Genomic DNA, 22314 nt, shown 5'->3' on the forward strand with positions numbered 1-22314 from the left:
AATACTTCGTACATCGCGATGCACGTAATACTTATGACAGACATACAGCTGTACTACCGCTGTACTTCGAAAATTGTATGTCTGTCACCATGTACAGCGCTAGAACCAAGATGCTAAACTATAGGTGTTTCGTTCTTGACACTTGACACAGAAAAATTCAAATGCTGTTGAAGCAGAGCAGAAAATATAGGATGTTAGCTTTGATATCTAGGAAGCTCTACAGGAAATACGTTTCGTTACTCTCTAGTCCGGTTAAATCCCGAAAACGTAGGGTGTGGTCAACTGTAAGATGCATTTGAATATCAACTTTAATTTCTCTAACTATATCGGTCTTTCAGGTAGAAAATTCTAGATTTTGGGAAGATGAAGTATCAAAGTTTAGTGATAAAAAGTTCAAAAACACGTTTCGGTTTGACAGATGTACGTTTAATTTGTTGGTCAAAAAATTACATCGCCTGCAAAGAGAAGATACTCTTTGGCGGTCTGCTATTCGGTTGGAGAAACGCATCGCTATTGCCCTGTATGCTTTCGGATCGTCAGCGGAATCATGACAATACGTGAGACGAGTAGCGAGACGTAGCTTTCTGAATTATTTACTTTTTGTTTGGTTGTGTGGTTATGGTTTCATATCAACTCGCTGAGGAAAACAACTGAAGGAAGAAATGAACAAATATATATTCGTGAAAAATAGTGTACTATAGCTGCAATAAGGTATTTATATTATATATTATTCAATACTTTTGGGGGACCGTGATGATTTGATGAGCTTGTGGGTGTGTGGGTGTGCTATAAGTCTAAGAAATCTGTTGTCCAACTCCTCCACAGATAATCGTTCATCTCGCGGTTCTCTATCATGCCAAAATTATATTGTGAATATTTTATTTACTTCAGATGCCGTATTATTGTGCAGTAAAAGGATGTGGAAACAAGGTTCTCATAACGAAAAATAACCCGGACATTGTTTACCACACTTTTCTCCGAGATGGAGATAAAAATCAAGGTATATGCTCACGTCATTTCCATAGCAGCAGCTACGATGACCGACATCAAATGCGCCATGAACTTAATGGTACGAGGAAATATAGGATGTTGAATTCCAAAGTTAAACCTTTTTTCTGCCTTATATGTATCAGCCATTCCATGTCGAACCGATATAGTGGTTCTCCGGATTTCGTGGAAAGTGATAGATTTGTTCTTTATTGTAAAATATTAGATCCGTCTTTTCTTGTTTTTTATTATTAGGGCTGTGTGGTATACGTTGCAAATCGTGAATATTGTCACCGGATTAAGGGCATTGTAGTGATGTAGAACGTTGAACTTTTGACTAGTCTGAAATCGATCCACCGCCGCAACAATAAGAAATTTCTCACCGTGCAATTTTTCGAAATGACTGGTATACTCATCGGCAGTGCGGAAATACTCTCAGCATACAAAGCAGCAGCGCAAAGAGGGGTCCAAATTGTGTTTCAGCATACGTTCCACCGCAGTCACATAACGAATTTCCGATAGAAATCGATTCGCCACTACCATCTCTTTAATTTCCTTCAAAACTTTGTCGTTTTGTAAAATTGCATCCAGCATACGCAGGAATTTGTTTTGCTTTTTGGAAGTTAACTCTGAAAAATCAACAAATATAATCATTCTTTAGCGGAATAAATATATCAAACCGACCTACCAGCGTGATTGTTCTGTTCTTGCTGCTCCAGTAGGTTTCGCAACCGCTCCATGTTGAATTTAAAATGATTTGGTCGATTACCATTGGCATGCTGTTGGATTGGCTCATTACGTGTTATCAAATCGTGGTTCATCAGCACCCAGCCCAACTCGTCCAGTTTGACACGAGTGTTGCGGCGCAGTTTTATCTCTTCGAAAAGTTTCTCGCGTGGTTTCCGTTTGATGATGCCTCCGTCCTTGATCAGATTGTGCCGATAAATTCGTACCACGTACGATTCTATTTCATGCTTTTCCCCTGATGATAAAACAAAAAAAAAATAACACTTTTTTTAAATGCTCAATAAAACCACGTACGAATAAAACGCTGCTTGCTTGGAGAGAAAAGCATTGATTGCGCGGCTAGAAGGTAAAATATACTCAAAACATCCTTCTGAACTGTTTTTAATTCGACCGCTGATTGTAGATATCTGAAAAAGTAGAAGCAATTATGAGAAATTGTTATACGAAAAAATCCAGAAAATTACCTGCCTACAGTAAAGCGCGAGCAGCTATTTTGCCAACGAATGCATTTGTCACCAAAAGATATGATTTGTTATGTAAACAAATTTGTTTTTTCACGAGCAATGGCCGAACAGCAATTTTGACATTGCGGTCCACCTATAGTATAACGCCTTGGCTAGAACCATGCAAGCAACTCGGTACAATCTAAGTGGTGCGGACTAAATCCATTTCATTTTCAAGCAAATTTATGGATTTTTGCAAGCGATTTCTTGCAATAAATTCTCAGACCATCAGAGATGCCAGATTAACAGATATGTTTGTAAATTTACAGACATATCTGTAAAATACTTTTTATTTTTGTTGCAGACTTTTTGGATACAACAATATTTCACAGGTTTTTGAAAAATGAGATCTCTATTTATCACATCAAAGATATTTTAATCATCGTATTACATTTTTTCATAGTTTTAATACATAAAAAGTTTTTATATTTAGTTTATATCAATACACATGACGTTAGATCTATTTTTTGAGTAATTCATTAACACTTTGTCGTCCGGCGTAACCACAGTGGTTATGTGCGCAAACTAGCGCCTAACTGCCGGTGTCACCACAGTGATTACGTGCGCAAAATAGATCGCATTGTAGTGATGTCGTGAGCATAGTATCGCTCAGTAGCCGACGACAGTATTTCAGTATCTTTTGCATTCTGTTGGTGTTTTGTTTGGTAACAATAAATTGTATACGTCAGCGTTTTTCATGATTGCATAAGTACTTTTGCCCTGAAATCATTTCAGACGAAACAGACAATACGATTCTTCACGATGAATGAAAAATTTCATTAAATGTATCTATACTATACTTCAAAATTTCATGACAGTGAGGGAACAGAGTCGAGAACTTATTAGAACTATGAGATTGGTAAAACTTAACAGATTGTAATTTCCCGAGAATATCAAGAACAGCCCACGACAAACCAAGTAAACCGAATTAGCGCTGCCGCCGCCAAGCGAATCATTTTTTAGCAAACGTACGGTGCAACATGTGCGTCGCTAATTTCCTTAAAAATGACTCCTAGAGGGGTATCTTTTGAGCAAACGACAATGAGTTGATTCTCAAAGCCTTAACCCTTTCGTTACGAGCGTAGTCTATAGACGACATCCGCGCGACGAGCTGTGTGTACGAGCGTCGTCTTTAGACGACATAAAATTCATACTGCTCTTCGATCACATCAGCGCGATGTGCATACTTTTCGGCGCAGTACTCCGTACAGGGGTAGCACTTCGATGGAGCTCACTGCCGTAATGAAAGGGTTAATTGAACATCTTTGAGTAATATTAAGATTGACTAAATCCGAGCGAAAACGGAGACCGATGCCAGTCCTTGAGCATCCCTTCAACCTCGCACTGTTAGCCTATATCTATCTATATAAATGAAAATATAGATCCGTTCGTAAGCGGTCCTCGAAGAAGGGATGATCCGATTTTAGCCTTCTTTATTTTGTTGTATTCGTCTCTTCTCGTAGGTCAATATAGTGGAGAGAAAAATCCGAAAGTTTCCGGAAAATTCAAAAGGAATGTCGGAAAATTCGGAAAAATGAATTCCCATATGACCGAAAATTACATCATGATAAGTCCATTCAATATTTATATGATCACCCTAACGAAAAAATAAAAAAAGGGTCTAATGTTTTGCGATAAAGAACAAAACTACCACTTTTCATCGAAATCTGAGAACCACTATATCGGTTTGGCATGAAATGGCTGTATATGAAAAGATGTACATATGCAAAATATACAATAATATACAAAAGACAATCTCACGTGCATCGCGATGTACAAAGTATCAATGAATCTGGAAAAATTAACGTTAAAAGAGATTTCTACAGATCCGCACGCTTTTACAGACATTTCCACATTTTTAACAGATTTTCACAAACTTTTACAGACTTTTTCTAAAAATCATCTGGCAACTCTTCGTTCCACTTTTCATCGAATGTTTTCAAATCGCAGGAGTAAACATTTACGTGACTGTGACTTCGTTTGTTTTTATTTCATTCGGAGAAATATTATATCAGGGAAAGTGGACATCAAAAAAGCGTTGCTCAGTGAAAGAGTGCCCGAATACGAGTGAAAAGCTTTTATCGTATTCCTTCGAAAACGTATTTATAGACGCGCTGGGCCGATTTTTGCGGAGACGACAAACTAGTTCCGAAGAAGGATTCGCGTATCTGTGGAGTAAGTACGATGTTTGAATTATTGAAAACCAAAAGTGTAGCAAACCTCTCATACACATTTTCAGGATTATTTTTATAGCGTCTTAATGCAGTGGACTGTAAAAACTGCTACTTAATCCCGCTGCGCGACACCAAAGCAGCCTTTATGCGGATTGCCCAGCGTGAGAAAAAAAATTCCCCCCGTGGGCGCGATGCAGACTGCCTTCATTGCAGTGATGCAGCGGGGATTTTCCATTCGCATGGAACTTCACATCACTGTGGCAGATTGAGGGACTCGTTTCATCGGAGACAAAACACAACACACGCTTAAACTATAACTATGTACATTGTGTTTTACATAATACTATAGAAATATACATTAAATTATACAGAGTTATAAATTATACAAGCACTTAAATTTCTTCTTAAATTCTGCTTCAAATTTGCTGCTGTTGCGTACACTCTGCTGTCTTTAATCGAACTGGTGTGCTGTCCTTGTACAGCTAAAACTATCATCCAATCCGTTGGCGGAGCATGTTCGATTCTTTTGCAGGAGAGCTGTGGATTGCACTCTAGGGTCTGGCGTCGAGGGATTGCATCGTATGCATGCATCTGTTCTCTCTTCAGTGCGCTTGCGACTGTACAATTTTGATAGAGATACATCGTTACATTTCAACCGGAAAAGAAACCTCGTGAGAAACCGTAATGCGTTCTCCACAATTAAGCCGATAGTTGACTCAGAAGATTACGTCCAACATCAACACGAAGCGCAGATTGCTTTACCGTTATATTCATAACCAGTACTAGCGGATCGTAATTACGCGGATTTCATTTGGCCAGCTTCACTAGCAAAACTGTTTTCACCGACGTTAGAAAAAAACGTCCCCAAAACATTTCACTTTTACTATATTTGAACGTATCAAAATTCGCCAATGTCCAATTTCGCTCCCACAAAAAAAAATCTTGGAGTGAACTAAGCGTTATTCGTAGTTTGTTGATATTCGGTCAGGTTCTGATACCTTGGAATATGAGATCCTCTTTCAGAGATGCAATGGCCAACTAAACAATTGACGGAAAAATGAAGTTCGTTCATTTTATAAGTTTAATTATTTTTGCCTTCGATAACAATACCTTTTTTATAGTGTTGATTATCATAAGAAAAATAACACTCCTGATCGTTGGATCTCTTTTGACATTTCAATTGGATCTTTTTTGACAGTCGTTTTGATTCAGTCCGCACTACCTAGGGTACAATCGCTGTATCTGTACCGACCTATTTCACCGTTGTACATGGTTACCTGAGAATGGTTATGGGCACCTTACACGATCAACCGGATTGACAATAAGTGTCTTCAATATCGTGACAGCTAGGCTTTCAACATCTGATCTAACCTCAATCAATATTTTTCCACCTTACACGGTCAATATCGCCCTCAACCCGAGACAACGAAAATATCCGCGATGGCTAGTGGCGACATTCGAGTTTGGGATCCAAACTATTCTCTATCAGATTAGAAGGCTAAAAGGCAATTTTCAATTGGTAAAATTTGAATTAAAATATCTACTTGGTATTATTTAATAAGTTGAAGCGCGTAGTCCTAACCTTAACTTAACCTACTTCCTCTGAATTTTCAGATATTCCTACTAAACAGTATTATTATAATATAACGTCAATTTCAGACATAATTTTTGTATGGGATTTTCTCACCACTTGCAGAAAAAAAAAGTGATTTGCATTCACATAGAATACTAATTTGATTCGTAAAAGTTAATTTTCATTCATAATTTACACTTTAGAATTCGGTTTTTCTTCTCAAAAATACATCATAATACTCGTTTCACAAATACAGACTGTTCCTTTCAGGTTCAGAGATGCCAGATTATTTTAGTTTGCCAAAATATATGCAAGTTATTTTATCTGCAAGCAAATGTTTTTATTCCATAAATGAGACTATGACAGTAGAACCCCGATTATCCGCGAGCGGGTGATCCGCCCTGCGGATTATTCGTGACTGCGAGTTCCATAGTAAATCAATAGGCCTTTCCGGAATTTGTTAGTGAGTGGTAGGCCCATGCTCTTTTGTTGTGGTCATGGCTTTTACATTATTTAGCCACTGGTGTACACGACCTTATAGATGGATAGTTGATTGATTTTTGTATTGATAGAACATAGTTTTTATGTTGAAACATCTCTTTTCGTGTTTGCATTTTTTTGTCCTTTAATGGGTCATCGCGATATTCGTTAATCGCGGTGAGTTTGCCCGACTATTCCGCGGATAATCGGGATTCTACTGTAGCTTGAATTAACACATGATATTTTTTCATCTGTGATTTCCCCAGATCTTCTCATTCTCCAAATTTTATAGCGGAGTGTGAAGAAACACACAACCCGCTCACTAGCGCAAAGAATGACCGAGTTCAACGTTAAAAAATTCCTAAAACGTTGTTAAGTTTCATCCACTCTCTCACCATCACATTGTCAGTTTACTTTGAAGTTTTGATTTGTATCGTGAAAAGTACCGTATTTTGCTATTCAAAGTATCGGTTTTCCAAACCAAAAGCTTCCATTTATGATTCCTACAATTTCAGTAGTTTATAAATTTTAATTGCAATCGCAAAAAAGACTAACAAAAATTAAATGTGCGCTTGCATATCTGGCAACTCAGTCTGGAAGTCCGTGAGGTAAAACGTCAACATCATGCATCTATATGAAATGTCACGATATTGATGCTCGAAAATCAGAAAATCCGGATTTCTGCGTCGTCGGCCATGTTCAGCTGTCATTATGCTCTCAAATGTCATCATATTGTCAATAAAGTTGACCGTGTAAGGTCCGCTTTACAGCTTGTCAATTTCAACTGCTCGCAGCGCCATAGACGGGTAGTGGTGGCACCATGAACAAGTTTTGTCAACACCGAATCAAAACACCGCAGTGTTAAATATTCAGTTAGAGACGAATGAACTCCCAGAGTTTAAAGTCTCTTAAATCCAACACCAATTCCAATTCCTATTCAGTTCGTGAGGAAAAAAAACTATAAACTATATATACCTGTGGCCAAGAGTAGTTGAACAATGGTAATGGAGCTAGCAAAGAAAAGGAAGGCTACGATGCTCGACAAATCGGGGATGCTGGTCGTCATTGAAGTGTGGAAGGACAATATTCTGTCCCTTCGGAGCACTTCCAAGAACTCCCACATCTACAAGTAAAAGTGTGAGGAGCTGAAAGGCCACGGCGTTATACTTACGGCGGTCGAATTGAAAAACCGGATCAATAATCTCTCTCGGAAGTACAGGTAGATACTTTTTGAAAAGAATATAAAATCAAGTCAAAATAATGGCATATTTGGTCCCTATGTGGGGAAATGTGCCCTTTATCAAAATAATCACAAGTGCCCCTGATTTTCATAAATTCCTGATCCACAGAAAAAATTCATGAAATTAATGCCAGAGATAAGATATTTGTTGTGGCATTTGTGATTATTTTGACAACTGAGCTACTAAAAAGACATATTTACAAAGCATACGGACCAAATATGCTTTTATTTTGGCTCGAATTAACATGCTTTTCGGCTGTTAAAACGTTTGAGTCAGCACTCTACGGGCAATTTTTTGAGATAGTGTACTTTTACAGATCCGAAAGAAACGCCATGGGACCCTCGGGAGGATCACCTTCTTCTTGGGATTATTTTTATATTCTACACAGCTTTCTCCATACTTATAAACAAAACAGCACTCGCGATTTGATGGATGAGGTGATTGGTTCCGGTAAGTTAAAGTAATTTTGACAGTAAATTTTCGAAAGAAGGAGACTGCATGGATCGACTTTCTCTTGTGTTAAACATCATCTAGAAAGCTTTCCTTACCTTTTTTAATTTATTAAATGTGAGATAGGAACTTCCCTTTCAATTTGAGTCGTACAAATATAGTATCAAATCTCATGCAATGGGTGACTTTAGCGGTGGTCCAAATGACCTGTTTGGTATAATTATTCTGAAAAGAATCAAACTGAGACCTTGCAGAATCATGCGCGGAACGTGAATGTATGTAAATAACCACTCAGTCTTAGCATTCAAATTCATTTTCATTGAAGCAGCTTTGGATTTATGAGTAATTTGAGTTGGGTTCTGATTCAAGATAGAATAGATAGTTCATCCGGCATCTTCTGGAAAGTATTCCAGCCAAATTTTATAGTTTTTCACTCAACTTGAAAACAGTTTTTTGATCTATATCAGGCATTAACGAAGCAACTAACAATATCTTTTATTTTGTTCCAGATGATGACTACTGCGATGCTGAGTATTTAGATGAAGCGTACAACCCGGAGAACGACACATTCGCTCAATCTATGTTTATGTCACCTTCTGCGCCGACATCATCATTATCATCGCCATCACCAACACTGCCATCATCAAGCCGCAGGCATTCCGCTCCTAAAAAGAGAAAACAAAATGTGCAGGAAAAATTGTTGGAATTGGCTATAAAATAAAACGAAAATATGGTTACTTTTATGGAGCATTCCAAGACACCAGATCTTCAAATAATAGAGCTCATGAAAGAAAATAACGCGTTGATGAGCAAGCTGGTCGATAAAATTTGAATTGGAAATTGGAAATTTGAACCAAATAAAACATGTTCAAAAAATCAAATGAATACAGAAATTGATGAAAAGTTTGCGGTGGTGGGTACCACCCACTGTTTTTACAGTGAATATAGAGGGAGATAATGGGACAGTTTCCCTGTGATATTTACCGAAATGTACCATCAGTGCGTTTCTAATCCTGGATGCTGATGCGTTTTCGTTTCTTACTATCAATCCTCTTTGTGGTTGTTGCTTCGAATTTAAGGTTTGAATCTGGATCATCCATTTTTTGTTAATATGGTCATTGTGGTTGTTACATAGGTTATGTAGAATGCAGCAAGTTTTGATAATTGTATTGACATTATTTAGGTCGACCTCCAAACCTTTCCCGATTCTTCTGAAACGGGCCTTCAGATGGCCGAAAGCATTCTCTACAACCCGTCGGCATGCTGATAGATGATAATTAAATAACTTTTCATGCTCCGGCTGATCTACAGAAAATAGAAACGGCTTCATCACCTGGTTTGACAGTCTGAAAGCCGAATCGCCGATCAACAGTATCGGTACTACAACCCCTTCGATTAGTTTCGAATGCGCTTTAAATGTCTCGTTCGTGCAGTGTACTTTTTTGAGTTTGGAGTTCTCAAAAATAGTTGAATCATTTGAACGGCCAGGAACTCCTACGTTGATATATGTGAACCGGTAACGATGATCCACCGCAGCAAACAGAATAACCGAATGCCATCCTTTGAAGTTATAGTAGTCGGTTGCCTCATTTTTTGGTACTTTGACTTCTATATGGCATCCATCAATGGCACCGTAGCATTGTGGAAAACCCAGTTTCTCGAAGCCACCGACTATTTCTGATATCTTCTCCGAGGTTGGTGGGTATGCGTCAAACACTTCGTGTTGCACAACATCTACAACCGCATTGCAGATTTCAATGACCAGTTCACCCGTAGTTGTTCTTCCTACACCGAATAGACTTCCAATAGTTCTATATTCCGCTGACGATCCGAAAGCATACAGGGCAATAGCGATGCGTTTCTCCAACCGAATAGCAGACCGCCAAAGAGTATCTTCTCTTTGCAGGCGATGTAATTTTTTGACCAACAAATTAAACGTACATCTGTCAAACCGAAACGTGTTTTTGAACTTTTTATCACTAAACTTTGATACTTCATCTTCCCAAAATCTAGAATTTTCTACCTGAAAGACCGATATAGTTAGAGAAATTAAAGTTGATATTCAAATGCATCTTACAGTTGACCACACCCTACGTTTTCGGGATTTAACCGGACTAGAGAGTAACGAAACGTATTTCCTGTAGAGCTTCCTAGATATCAAAGCTAACATCCTATATTTTCTGCTCTGCTTCAACAGCATTTGAATTTTTCTGTTATTTTGAATCATTTTCGTTCTGATTACGTTCAGCATCCTGAAGAAATAAAGATACAATAAATAAACAAGCAAGAACGTTGACGGCATTGAGCTTCGTATTACGAAACGGGGGAGTAGGCATGACAATATGGGTTTGCAGAAGAAATGAACACACTTTCAAAATAAAAACTATGAATGATAATTATTTTTCCCAAATCAAATTAGTACTCCATGTAAATGAAAATCACTTTTGCATGCAAGTGGTGAAAAATATCATACAAAAATTATGTCTAAATATAATTTTATATTATAATGGTAAGTTTTGGTGAGAATATTTGGAAATTTATAGAAAATAGTTTAAATTAGGGTCAGAACAACGTACTTCTAGTAGGCAAACAACGCAAAGAAAAAAATTTCATACAAATTTTAATAATTGAAAACTGCCTTAGGGTCGACTAATCTGATAGAGAAGAGTTGGCCTCACACAAACTAATGTCGTATCCAGATGTCGACACCATTCCGTCGTCAACCCGAATGCAATAGATTTAAATTCCTGATTGTCAGTTTGACATGCGGTACAATGTACAACCAAAGTATGTCTGTCATGGTACGATAGTACCTGTACAACGCTGTACTCTTACAACGCAAGTACAGCTGTATGTCTGTCCCTGGTATAAGATTGTATTTTGTATATATATACAGCCATTCCATGCCAAACCAATATAGTGGTTCTCAGATCTTCGTCAAAAGTGGTAATTTTGTTCTTTCTCGCAAAACATTAGACTCGTATTTTTTTATATTTTCATTAGGGTGCCCATTTCCATTTTAGAATGATCCAAAAAATCATTGTTTCCACTTTTTCCCAAAATGACTTTTTTCAAAAAATTATAACTTTTGAACCACTTAACCGATTTAGATGATCGACATATCAAATTGAAGCCAATGAGCTTTAATTGAGAAATATTGGACTTGCAGACAATATGGATCCTACTTTCGTAATTATTGATTGTAGTCGTTTTTTAATGTTTTCATGGATTTGGACTAGGGGGCGCCATATTTTTTTAAATATTTTTTCTTGAGAGCTGAGAATTTTTTACATAAAATATCTCGATATCAGAGATGCTATTTTTTCGCTTTTGAAATATGATTTTTCAAAACTAATCAATGGTTCGAAAAACAATTTTTCCCCATTTTCCCCACTACAGAAAATCATAGCTTTTGAACTATTGGACCGATTCATATCATCGACATATCAAATTGAAGCTTACGAGTTGTTTTTCTTTGAAAAAATATTACTTTTGCGAAAAAAATTGAATTTTTGTTTTTGTAATTATTGATTGAGTTAGTTTTTCATAGTTTTCTCGGTTAAAGATAGGAGCGCTCTATTCTTTTATATTTTTTATGGAAAGCTGAGGATTATTTACCTAACATATCTCAATAGGTCATATGAATAAAATGAGTGCTTTACTTGACTTCACTCAAATTCGCCTGTCAAAGCATCCACTCAAGCTTTTACTCACATCCGTATGATAAAAAAACGAGAATTGAGTGTTTACTTTTCGAACATCACAATTCGTATGAATAAAACCGTAACAGTCAAGTAAACACTCCGAAAACTTTGAGTGTGCCTCTAAGCAGACTCAGACCGCACTTCGCAAGGGATCGTTTGGAGAATTACGTAAAATTTAAGTTTATAAGGCATACATCAATATGTACTCTGGGGATTTTTTTAATCTACCATTTCAACCAGTTGTCGATGTTGATGGTATTTATACGAGAAATCGCGCAACAAAAATATACAAAGGGATACGCATAGGTGACGATGACAATTTCAAGCAACTATACAGATTCTCCCGCGAAAACGTTGATCATTTAGCACAATTTTTTTTAGGAAACGACAATGAAACTAGAGGTGGAGCTCTCGGGGACATCCAGCGAATGAAATGTTTCTTGCGTTACTTGGGAGACCCCGGATTTCAGGTAATCTAATTATAAATAATAGATAAGATATTAATTATTGTCATTAATCTTTAAAACCCAAATATGTTTCAGGTTGGAGTTGGAGAGGATCTGGGTATCCACCAAACAACGGTATGCAAAACTATATGGGCTGTGTGCAAGGCAATTGTTATCAAAGCCAACGATTGGATTCGTTTTCCACAGACGACACAAGAACTGGAACATGAAAAGAAAGTCTGGTTGTCCAAACATCGAATGCCCGGTGCAATCGGGGCTATAGATTGTACCCATATCCTGATAAAAAGACCCAATATCTACAAGGATGAGTTCATTAATAGAAAGGGGCTCCATTCTTTCAACGTACAAGCGACTTGCAATGCCAAAGAGATTTTTACAAGCATTGACTGTAAATGGGCTGGTTCCGTTCATGACGCTCGTATATGGCGGAACTCCGAAATATTGAAAATTATGCAGCAAAACGGATCCGGTGCTCTACTGTTGGCTGATGAAGCATACCCTTTAGCACCGTGGACGATGACCCCGTATCGAAACCCAGTAACTGCTGGCCAAAAACAGTACAATAAGATACATACTCAAGAAAGAGTTATTATTGAAAGATGTTTTGGTCAAATAAAACAAAGATTCCCTATTCTGCAATCTAAGGTACGCGTGAGCACTGAGCGTATTCCAAGAATGATTGCAGCTTGCTTCGTTTTGCATAATGTTGCAAAATATGTTAATGATACTGACTTCGAACCATATTCAGATTCGACCAATTGCGAAATAAATCAAAGTTTGTTCGAAATTTCTGACACGGCTGCAAACACAGTACTGCAACGTGGGAAACAACGTCGTGATGCTATAGCTTCGTTTCTATTAGCCAGAAATTAGAGCGTAAGAAACAAAAACCGGTAATAACTGTGGAATGTAACTCGATTACAATTGGAAACCATGTAAAATCATTGAAACTTTAAATTTCTATCGATGTTTCATCAGAAGACTATGCAATTAAAATATTTTCAGTTTTTCTTTAAGAATATATGAATACCTTAAGTATTGAATAACATAGTATTAACTACGTTCGTTTTTATAATATAAACATGTATTTTTGATATTCGTAACAAGTGTAATGTGTATTCTCATTTTTTTAAATATCCGTTTACATTACTCGTCCACACACACGCACACACATACGCACTTATTTACTTATTCATTACTCAATTCCACATAATTATTGTTTCTCAACATTTTAAATTGAAGTAGAGCTACTTCTTTTTTCAGTGCCAGCAGCTCCATTTCTTTTTTATGTCTCTCATCCTGTTGGACTTTTAGTTGAGCTGTATAATCTTGCTGTGCCTTTATCAGTTTCAGTTGTTGCTCCAATATAGCTCGCTGTGTAACGTTAGTTCTGATCTGCAAAAAAAACAATTTAATCAAATATAGTTAAAAACAAATACACAAACTGTACTCCAGAAAATATTCTAGTGTGGCCGTTCCCTCCCGCACATAATACATTTTTGTATACCTATTTCATTGAAAATAATGTGACCCTCAACATCCCGCTCCTCTCTCTATTGAATAGAGATATTTGAATGCTCCCAAAGACCCATACAAAAAGTATCATAGGACGAATTGGGGAAGGAGGGATTACAATGGGTGATTTATAGGAATGTAATTAATGGACGTTCCCTCGTGTGCATTTGATACATAATAGTAATTCTTAAAAATGTATTACCTTCGTCGACAGAGTATCGTTCAAATGTTCCTCAGTACTTGGAATTGGATCCGTTTCATCCATGTTTTCGACATCATATAATGTAGAATCTTCAGAAATTGACGGACCAGCAAGTGAAGTTGTCGACCCAAATGAAACGCCATCTAAACAAAGAAGTTACTTTCATCATTTACATAAAAGTATAATTATGCAGCATACTTACAACATCTTTTGGACACGCTGGGATTTTCTATTCCACCCATAATGTTAAAAAAATCTGTTTCGTGACTTTTTAATGTGATTTTTTTGTTTCCAGTCGCTTTGGTATCCGTCTTTTCTTTGATTCTCGCCTTCAAATTTTGCACTTTCTTGCTTATCTGTTTTCCAGACATCGAAATCCCGTACTGAATCAGAAGCTGTTCTTCTACCACTTTTAGCGCAGTTTTCTTTTTACGTTTCACTTCAGGAACTTGACTTTTCTCCAAAAGAACCTTTCCATAAAGTTTCAAAACTCTGACGAATATTTCATCTCCGCTTGTTTCACTTGCTCCCCAGCGAGATTTATCTTCATCTTTGTCAGTATCTGGAATGTATATGAAAAAATATATCATAAATGACTTTATGCTAATCAATCTAATTTACCGTATTCGCTCTCGATATACTCGGCGTTTATTTCTTCAAAATCGTTGTTACCGTCCAGATCCATGCTTTTATTTCGCAACGAACGGCACCACAAGCAGAATAAATTTCCAACGCTACAAAAATAAACAAACAACTCCATTGACAACAAACCAAACCGATCGTTTTGACAGAGTGAAAGCTATTTTCGAATTCGAACTTACTCCGAGTAAAGCATATCTTTATTCATATCAATATGAGTAAACACTCAAACAGTTTACTTTGCTCAAAGTAGCAAGTTTGTGAGTAAAAGCTAATTTTTATTCATATGGCTTAATATCAGAGATGCTATAATTATCGTTTTTAAGTTATAATTTTGTAAATTTAACATGTTTTAAGTCTTCGATCAATTTTAATATGTGACTAAACTAGACCAATGCTACTAGAATCCAATCTTCCCGCAAGTGTGATATTTTTTTCAAATTTTGCTTATTGGCTTCAATTTACTATATCGATCATCTAAATCGGTTCAGTAGTTCAAATGTTATGATTTTTTGCAGAAAATTATTTTTGGACAAAGGGGGAAACATGATTTTTCGAACCACCGGTTAACTTTAAAAAATCATATCTAAAAAACGAAAAAATAGCATCTCTGATATCGAGATATGTTATGTAAAAAATCCTCAGCTTTCAAGAAAAAGTATAAAAAATATAGCGCCCTCTAGTCCAAAGTTATAAAAAAATAAAAAACGACTACAATCAATAATTACTAAAATATAATTATTTTTTTTGCAAGTTAAATATTTTTTAATAAAAGGCTAGGTCAATTTTATATGTCGATAATCTAAATCGGTTCAGTGATTCAAAAGTAATTAATTTTCATTTGTCATTTTTGGGAAAAAGTGGAAAAAAATAGATTTTTCGGACCACTTAATAACTTATGTGCTGTACGTGTGTTTAAATGTTTCAACGATCTACATATACATACATACACATATATACGCGTTGTTAATTTTTATAGAAATTAGTATTTCTTCGTTGATATGTTGGCGGTCTTGTCGTTGATGAAATCTATAAGAAAATGCAGTGTATATTTTCCATCCGCCATGCAAGGCTATACAAGTTTTAGATCACCACACGGCCATGAACCATGTCTGTGGTAACAATATCGAACAGTAACCCATATTTCGTCATAAGCAGACCCGAAAGCGAATGTAAGTTGTTGAAAATAGAATGAAAATTTTGATTCGATGTTGTTTAAATACTTAGAAGACATAGTCCTGACCCTAACTTAACTATTTTTCAATAAATCTCCTTGCATTTCAGCAAAACAATCGTATCTAGAACAGAAAATAATTATCAGGGACAATTTTCGTTCAAGACTTTTCTTACCTGCAGAGAATGCAATTTTTCATTAATTGTGAATAACCGTATCCTCTCTTTCGTCTGCAATGATGTCAGGGCAAAAGTACTTATGTGTATGAGTTCCAAACTTCATACACACCAGATGCGCCAACCAGAAAGACTGCCGGGCCGCAGGTTGAGTATCGCTGGTCTAACTTCATGTGTATTGATATAAACTAAATATAACAACATTTCTGTATTAAAACTATGGAAAAGTGTTTTACAGATATGTCTGTAAATTTACAAACATATTTGTAAATCTGGCATCTCTGGTGGTCTGAGAATTTATTGCAAAAAATCGCTTGAAAACATGTATGAATTTGCTTGAAAATTAAATGGATTTAGCCCCCACCACTTAGGATTGAACCAGACATATTAACCCTCCTGTACTCGCGTGCAAAATCATAACTCGTATACTCGCGCATGGTGTCACAGACCGAAAGTCCGAAAGCTTCTCTGTAGTAATGATATTATGGTTTTCTCGGGCTTCATTGGTATTTATTTGAAGAAGAGGGTGTTATTGAATGAAAAAACTCCATAAAATATGCTTGCTCCGATTGTATTCAGTTTTGATAGTCATCTAATTCAGCCTCCTCAAAACAGAGTAATGTTGATACTCCAACACAAATAACGAAATTCGACTTTTTTCCTGTTATCAATTGGAAAAAGGCAACTGAATATAATTCATGGAAGTATAAAGAGCTATAAAATAACATAAAAACGTATTAATCGATTGAGATTCAATTGGTGTAAGAATAAGATCAAACCATAACTGCATGCTCGAGACAAACATATTTTTTTACATTTCATGCAGTTGTAGCGTGTTTTTCGGTAGTTTTATCGAAGAGAAGAATGTATAACTTCTCGATAATTACCAGATGATAAAGGTTCTGGAATATAAAGTTTGCATATTTCTAATATTCTTTGTCTCTGTATTCTTGTTAAACTAAGAATTAACGCCTTTTTTAGATGGGGCATAAAAATATGATATAAAAGTATTCCTAGGAACATTTTTCTTGTTTTCTTGTTGACATTGTTCGTCATAAATAAAAATATCCCCGAAACTGTAACTGTAAAAAATAACCATAAGCCACCGATTAGTTTATAGTTTACAATTCTTCCACAAGCGCAATTCTTTCACAAGTGTGTTTATGTGTGACCAAAGTCAAACATTTGCATTTTGCTTCTGAACTGATGAATCTAACGACAAATATATCGATGAATAGTTAATATATGAATCCGTTTAATCCGGTGACAAAAAGGACTAAAATCAAATAAGAATAGTCCGGCATTGATCTTATGCATTATATTCGATAAATATTCCACGCCACTAATATCAATTTATACATTTCATTCAATAATATTCTAGAATATGAAAAAAGTCGGTTGTCCAAAAAAATTACTCCTATACTTGCGGCGGTGTCTCAGACCGAAAGTGTTAAAAAGTGACACACCTCCCCTTCTCACCAATACATACTATATGCTAAACGATGACGAACGACGAATAACGAAGCTAGAGAGAAACGCAAACTCGTAGAGATTTTCTGAGAAATGATCGAATTATTGATTTCTCGGTCTCACAAACCTATGCGCGAGTATAGGAGTATTAACATGAATAAAAATAAAATTCAGGCTTTACTTTACTTAAAACGAGCAGTCGAGCAGTGGGAAAACTGAAATGTTTCCTGCGTTATGTTGTCGATCCCGTATTCTAGGTATGCTCTTTATTACTTAGTATTTTAGATATTCTATGTGGGAGTTGGTGAGAATTTGGGTCTACACCAAACGACCGTTTGTAAAACTGTCCGGTTTTTGTCGCCAAAAATCATCGTAAATACACTCTCTGTCCAACGAAACGAACGGATCACAAAACAGGACAAGCAAAGTGTCGTTTTGAAACCAAACCGAAACAATCAGCTGACAGATGTTTGCCGAAGTGAAAGCTATGCTCGGAATTTGAATACGAAATCAGTAAAGTAAACTGTTATTCGTACGAATTCAAGTAAATGCTAGGCAAGTTTGCTTTACTTGAAATCGAACAGAATAAGTAAATACTTTTTTTAATTCATATGGCCTATTTTCAGTTAACCACAAAACCGAAGTTCGCTAGCTCGATTAGCGAAACGAACTCGACTAGCGGAGCAAGTGAAACTGTCAATTTTTGACAGATGTTTTCCAAAAAGATTTGTATTTGTTTTTGGGACGGAAAAGTAACAAATGGAGGAAGAAAATTTTCACTAAAATATATTCTTTTCATTTGAATAGAATGACCAGCACAATTGCTCAGCAAATTCGTAATCAGTATACTCATAATACTGCTTATAACGCCCGTTTGTTAACATTACTCCTTGAGTATTTGTAGGAAGGATTTAGCTCGAAACTATGGAAAATCATTTTTCATAATTTGTGATTTTATGACCAAATACGAAAAGCGAGATTTTTTCGATCGTAAGCTGAAATGCAACGTATGAAAAAATCAGTGCGGAGATGCGGGATTGGCTGGTAGAGTTATATGCAAGAGCAGAGCCCGAAATCTTCGAAGATGAAAAATGAAGATCGACTCTATCTCTTTGTAGCTTCGCTTCGACTAGGACTACTTTGGCATTCGCCGTCAACATAATGTGAATTGACTAGAAAATGGATTGACGAGCGTTGAGAGCGAGGATGACTGATGAACTATTCTAGTCAATACTTATTCTAATTGACGTGACTAGTGAATACAAATCTGCTCTTAATTCAACCTGACTTCAATCCACACTTTCACTCTCCCGGAATGAATCTTGTTACCCGATAACACAATCTTATTTTACGTCCATATAAAATGAAATGGAAACTTGATTTCTGATGCAAAAAAGTAGTTACACCATTAATGGACGGTTTATTGTCAAATGACCGTGAACTCAAACCAACGAACTTAGACAGTTATCAGGTATGCTATAAGGCTCCTCGCGTTAGCATTAGTAAATAGCGTGCAGTTTGGGATTTGTAAACTAAATTTTTGGGATTGTAAACAAAACTTTAGTTCACTTTATCTCCGGGTGCAATTTTGTGAAAAAATTATTTATATTAACAAAATTTACAAATTTATCAGTGTTTCTGAAAACAACACTGCCAGCTATTCTATATGTGTGCGTAGTTTTTGTGTACGATACAAAAAAATCTAGCCCACCTGTATTATATGTCAAACGTTGAACTCAAAAATCGATATATGTATACGTGCTACATGAGAGAGAGAAACGAATTCATTTTGAGGGGAGTCACTTCATTAGAGAGGGAAGAATGACATGCGATACTCGAGTCGTAGAGCGAGATAGCAACTAAACGCCCAACTGGCTGTTGAGTCTTGTTGACGGAGAAACTGCTGGAAGAAGCCAAAACTCATTTACAAATGACAACTTTCTTCGTAATCCGCTCATTATCTTCAGTTAAATATGACTTTGCCGAGCCCTGTGCAAGAGAATCGGTTCTGTTTTCAGATGAAACAAACGCAATATAAATACATTGTAAGGAATAATCACTTTATTTGTTCTGAAAAAAAGTTCATTCATAAAACTAAACAAAAAACGAACTGTTTTAGAAAATAGTACTAATACCATAAATATATTCTCTTCATTTGAATAGAATGACCAGCCTAATTGCTCATCAAGTTCGTAATTAGTATGCTCATAATACTGTTTATAACGTTCTTTGTGAACATTACTTCTTTGGTATTTGTAGGAAGGATTAAGCTCGAAACTATGGAAAAACAAAAAACAAAGAGTTTTAAAAAATAGTAATAACACCACATTCCGATCAATCACCAGCTTCAAATCATTATAAGCTTCGGAAATATTCGTTATCCATTCGTCGGGCAATCGTCGATTCGTTACAAATCGGTTTGATCGGGATGGTACTCAAAGAAATCGAACTATATCAGCTCAAACGTGTTATACATCATCTACGCAATCAAGTATGTTAGATTTGGGCTTCTCACGGATTCACTCTGGTACTCTCTGACTATCACCTTACAAAATGGATGTCGCTAAACAACAGTCATACCACGATGCAATGCTTGCAGTCGGGCATATTCTGACACACGGAACAAATGTTAACAAATAAGCACTCCCAGAACGTTTTGTTGCGGTGCGTTTGTTTCCAAGCATGTTGAGTATACGGAAATATGTATTTTTTGGTGTCAGATTATTTACGTTGTAGGTCTTCTTGTGTTGGATCTTGGGTCTCTGTCCAAAGAAGGGTTTCGCCATCAAACAAAACTTGACTATTTACATGCTTTTCACACACGGACCAAACCGATTTGAGAAGACATGGTATGGAGTCTGCACCAACATTCGTGTCACACAATTCACATTTCGCCCAACGATAGGGGCGCTTTGATTTTATACTTAACGCACAATATAATTGAAGGGGTGATACCCTTGAAACCCGGTCACGCTACGCCACTGAATTAGGCTCAACAAAATTCAATGAAGGTAAAAGTTATTTCTCTCTAATCGGTGAAACTATAACAGGAGGATATTATAGAATACTTTTGAACTAGCTGAAGCATAAATGTTTTTTTGACGTAAGACTACGTCTTTGATTTCTATACCGGGGTGTAAAATCAAAGTTTCGAAAACTAAAGCGTTACGCTGGAGACCGAGATTTTGAGTGTTAATAGCTTCTAAACAACTGAACTAAATGGTATAATAAACACTTCATCCGAAAGATAAAAGGTCTACGCGTTATATACTTGTTACTTTTGACGTAGGATTACGTCTTTCGGGAACATATTGGGGTACAAATTGAAAATCGAAAATCGAGCACATTGTGAAAATTGTCCAATTTCAAACGCTTATTGCTCAGTCATTTCATGATGGATTAATGAAATTTTTGCGTCAATCGATTGCGGCACTCCATAACAATTTTTTATATTGAAGAAAATAATATATGCCATGAAACTAACTATGGAACAATTGAAAAATCTCAACCCCTATCTTAACGGAAATACCCACTTCTGATTGGTCGAAATTCACGACACATGCGGCGTGTCCCTAACAGAGACATCAAAACCAATTATAAAAGAGAATTGCCTTTTCCATTTCAAATATGTTTTCTCTATATTAAAGTAACATGTATTTACTGATGAGAAAAATTGATAATTGTGTTCGGTAATGGTATTTATCTTATATTACATTGGTGAGTCTCTTTTCTTTATTTCATCCATACATAACACAGGAGGCATCTCGTCTAGGATCACAGAGGGCGGTTTTCATCATATCTCGTTCCACTTCGGTATCTTTTATCTGATACGCACCATCCAACGACTGTTTACCATCATTCTATCATCATCACTCGGTAAACACTGGTGGAGTGAACACACAATACCCAACAACCAAACAAAACGGTCCTTTTGAGGAGGCCACTAAATCATTATCAATGTAATTCAAACGATGTAATTCTTCAAACATATCCAAAATCAACAGATAGCCTAACGGAATCCTGCGTCAACTATGCGGTTGTGCTCGGACACAACCCTCCTGTGACCTTTTTTGATCCAAAAACTTGTTTCAATAGCCTTAAAATTGCTTTCAAAACAGGCTATTGAAATCACTAACTGAAGCTAACTTCGTTCATCATGAAAGCGCTGATGAACGGTGTCACCAAGAGCCTGGAGAGTGATGACACTGAAGAGGCGACCAAGAGAATGTCAGCCTCGAAAAACGGTTCCGCTTGAGACATCGGAGTAGCCGCCACATACACACACGCGGAACTCTTTTCTTTTGGTTGCCATCCATCATCGAGAAGGTACCGAAAAGATGTCATCGTTGCTGAAAAATAATCTGCCAGTTTCCCTTGGAATTGAATAATACAGTCAAGCGCGAAAGAGTTTATTTTAATGTTTTCTATCCATTGGAAATGGAATACAAATCATATCACAATACAAGCAATGTATTATGTACCGGAGACCAGTGAATATGTTGCCATTATACGAAAAGATCCTCGAAATCGTTATCAAAGACCAACTGTTGGAACATATAACGAAAAATGGAATTCTGGTTGAGGAACAGTCAGGGTTCAGGAAAAACCACTCTTGTGAAACGGCTCTCAATTTATTACTCCTGAAATGGAAACAGGCTATCGAAACGAAAAAAATAGTATTGGCTGTATTTATTGACTTGAAGAGGGCTTTTGAAACAGTAGATCGAATGAAATTACTTGATTTGCTTTCCAATTATAATGTAACTGGACCTGTATTGAACTGGTTTGAAAGTTACCTGAACGGGCGAACAC

At 36.5% G+C, this 22314-nt stretch overlaps 4 protein-coding genes and 2 long non-coding RNA genes across 10 annotated transcripts in view; 3 read left to right on the top strand and 3 right to left on the bottom strand.

Annotated features, from left to right (window-relative positions):
• The first annotated feature begins 163 nt into the window (after window positions 1-163).
• Window positions 164-1591, top strand: LOC129762402 (uncharacterized). 2 transcript variants are annotated; one of them, XR_008740613.1, is made up of 4 exons: window positions 164-284; window positions 339-711; window positions 892-1069; window positions 1243-1591. It is a non-coding gene; the product is annotated as an uncharacterized LOC129762402 (long non-coding RNA). The 2 variants fall into 2 exon arrangements; XR_008740612.1 differs by lacking the exon at window positions 1243-1591 and having other exon boundaries at window positions 892-1216.
• LOC129762401 (uncharacterized) lies at window positions 1218-2346 on the bottom strand. 2 transcript variants are annotated; one of them, XM_055760629.1, is made up of 4 exons: window positions 2199-2346; window positions 2029-2141; window positions 1676-1969; window positions 1218-1616 (listed from the first exon to the last, which is right to left on the bottom strand). In XM_055760629.1, exons 2-4 carry the CDS (start codon window positions 2060-2062, stop codon window positions 1423-1425), a joined length of 522 nt encoding a protein of 173 aa, XP_055616604.1. In that variant the 5' UTR covers window positions 2063-2141; window positions 2199-2346; the 3' UTR covers window positions 1218-1422. The 2 variants fall into 2 exon arrangements, with proteins under 2 accessions (XP_055616604.1, XP_055616605.1); XM_055760630.1 differs by having other exon boundaries at window positions 2029-2346.
• A 4517-nt stretch (window positions 2347-6863) lies between these two features.
• On the top strand, window positions 6864-8910 carry LOC129770297 (uncharacterized). The gene is made up of 3 exons (XR_008742089.1): window positions 6864-7683; window positions 8022-8155; window positions 8665-8910. It is a non-coding gene; the product is annotated as an uncharacterized LOC129770297 (long non-coding RNA).
• LOC129770256 (uncharacterized) overlaps window positions 8264-22314 on the bottom strand; it is a 41250-nt gene continuing 27199 nt past the window's right edge. Inside the window, exon 4 of one of the 3 annotated variants that reach the window (XM_055772970.1) lies at window positions 8264-8820. The gene's annotated coding sequence lies outside the window, so the exon portion shown is untranslated. Of the gene's footprint in view, window positions 8821-10387; window positions 10408-22314 lie in introns of those variants that run through there. The other 2 variants (XM_055772986.1, XM_055772978.1) reach the window with 2 other exon arrangements.
• LOC129770287 (putative nuclease HARBI1) lies at window positions 11878-13660 on the top strand. Its single transcript, XM_055773024.1, has 2 exons — window positions 11878-12329; window positions 12402-13660. The coding sequence occupies exons 1-2, from the start codon at window positions 12060-12062 to the stop codon at window positions 13197-13199; spliced, it is 1068 nt and encodes a 355-aa protein (XP_055628999.1). The 5' UTR covers window positions 11878-12059; the 3' UTR covers window positions 13200-13660.
• On the bottom strand, window positions 11880-14771 carry LOC129770280 (uncharacterized). The gene is made up of 4 exons (XM_055773011.1): window positions 14665-14771; window positions 14246-14605; window positions 14044-14186; window positions 11880-13721 (listed from the first exon to the last, which is right to left on the bottom strand). The coding sequence occupies exons 1-4, from the start codon at window positions 14726-14728 to the stop codon at window positions 13515-13517; spliced, it is 774 nt and encodes a 257-aa protein (XP_055628986.1). The 5' UTR covers window positions 14729-14771; the 3' UTR covers window positions 11880-13514.

The sequence above is a fragment of the Toxorhynchites rutilus genome, chromosome 1 (genome assembly GCF_029784135.1).
Source record: "Toxorhynchites rutilus septentrionalis strain SRP chromosome 1, ASM2978413v1, whole genome shotgun sequence".
Taxonomy (NCBI): domain Eukaryota; kingdom Metazoa; phylum Arthropoda; class Insecta; order Diptera; family Culicidae; genus Toxorhynchites; species Toxorhynchites rutilus.

Coding starts and splice junctions, on each gene's coding strand:
- LOC129770287 (XM_055773024.1), top strand. CDS start 12,060: ATGTACTCTGGGGATTTTTTTAATCTACCATTTCAACCAGTTGTCGAT. Junction 12,330..12,401: donor TGGGAGACCCCGGATTTCAG/GTAATCTAATTA, acceptor AATATGTTTCAG/GTTGGAGTTGGAGAGGATCT.
- LOC129770280 (XM_055773011.1), bottom strand. CDS start 14,728: ATGGATCTGGACGGTAACAACGATTTTGAAGAAATAAACGCCGAGTAT. Junction 14,187..14,245: donor CAGCGTGTCCAAAAGATGTT/GTAAGTATGCTG, acceptor TTCTTTGTTTAG/ATGGCGTTTCATTTGGGTCG. Junction 13,722..14,043: donor ACGATACTCTGTCGACGAAG/GTAATACATTTT, acceptor TTTTTTTTGCAG/ATCAGAACTAACGTTACACA.
- LOC129762401 (XM_055760629.1), bottom strand. CDS start 2,062: ATGCTTTTCTCTCCAAGCAAGCAGCGTTTTATTC. Junction 1,970..2,028: donor AAGCAAGCAGCGTTTTATTC/GTACGTGGTTTT, acceptor TTTTATCATCAG/GGGAAAAGCATGAAATAGAA. Junction 1,617..1,675: donor AGAACAGAACAATCACGCTG/GTAGGTCGGTTT, acceptor TTGATTTTTCAG/AGTTAACTTCCAAAAAGCAA.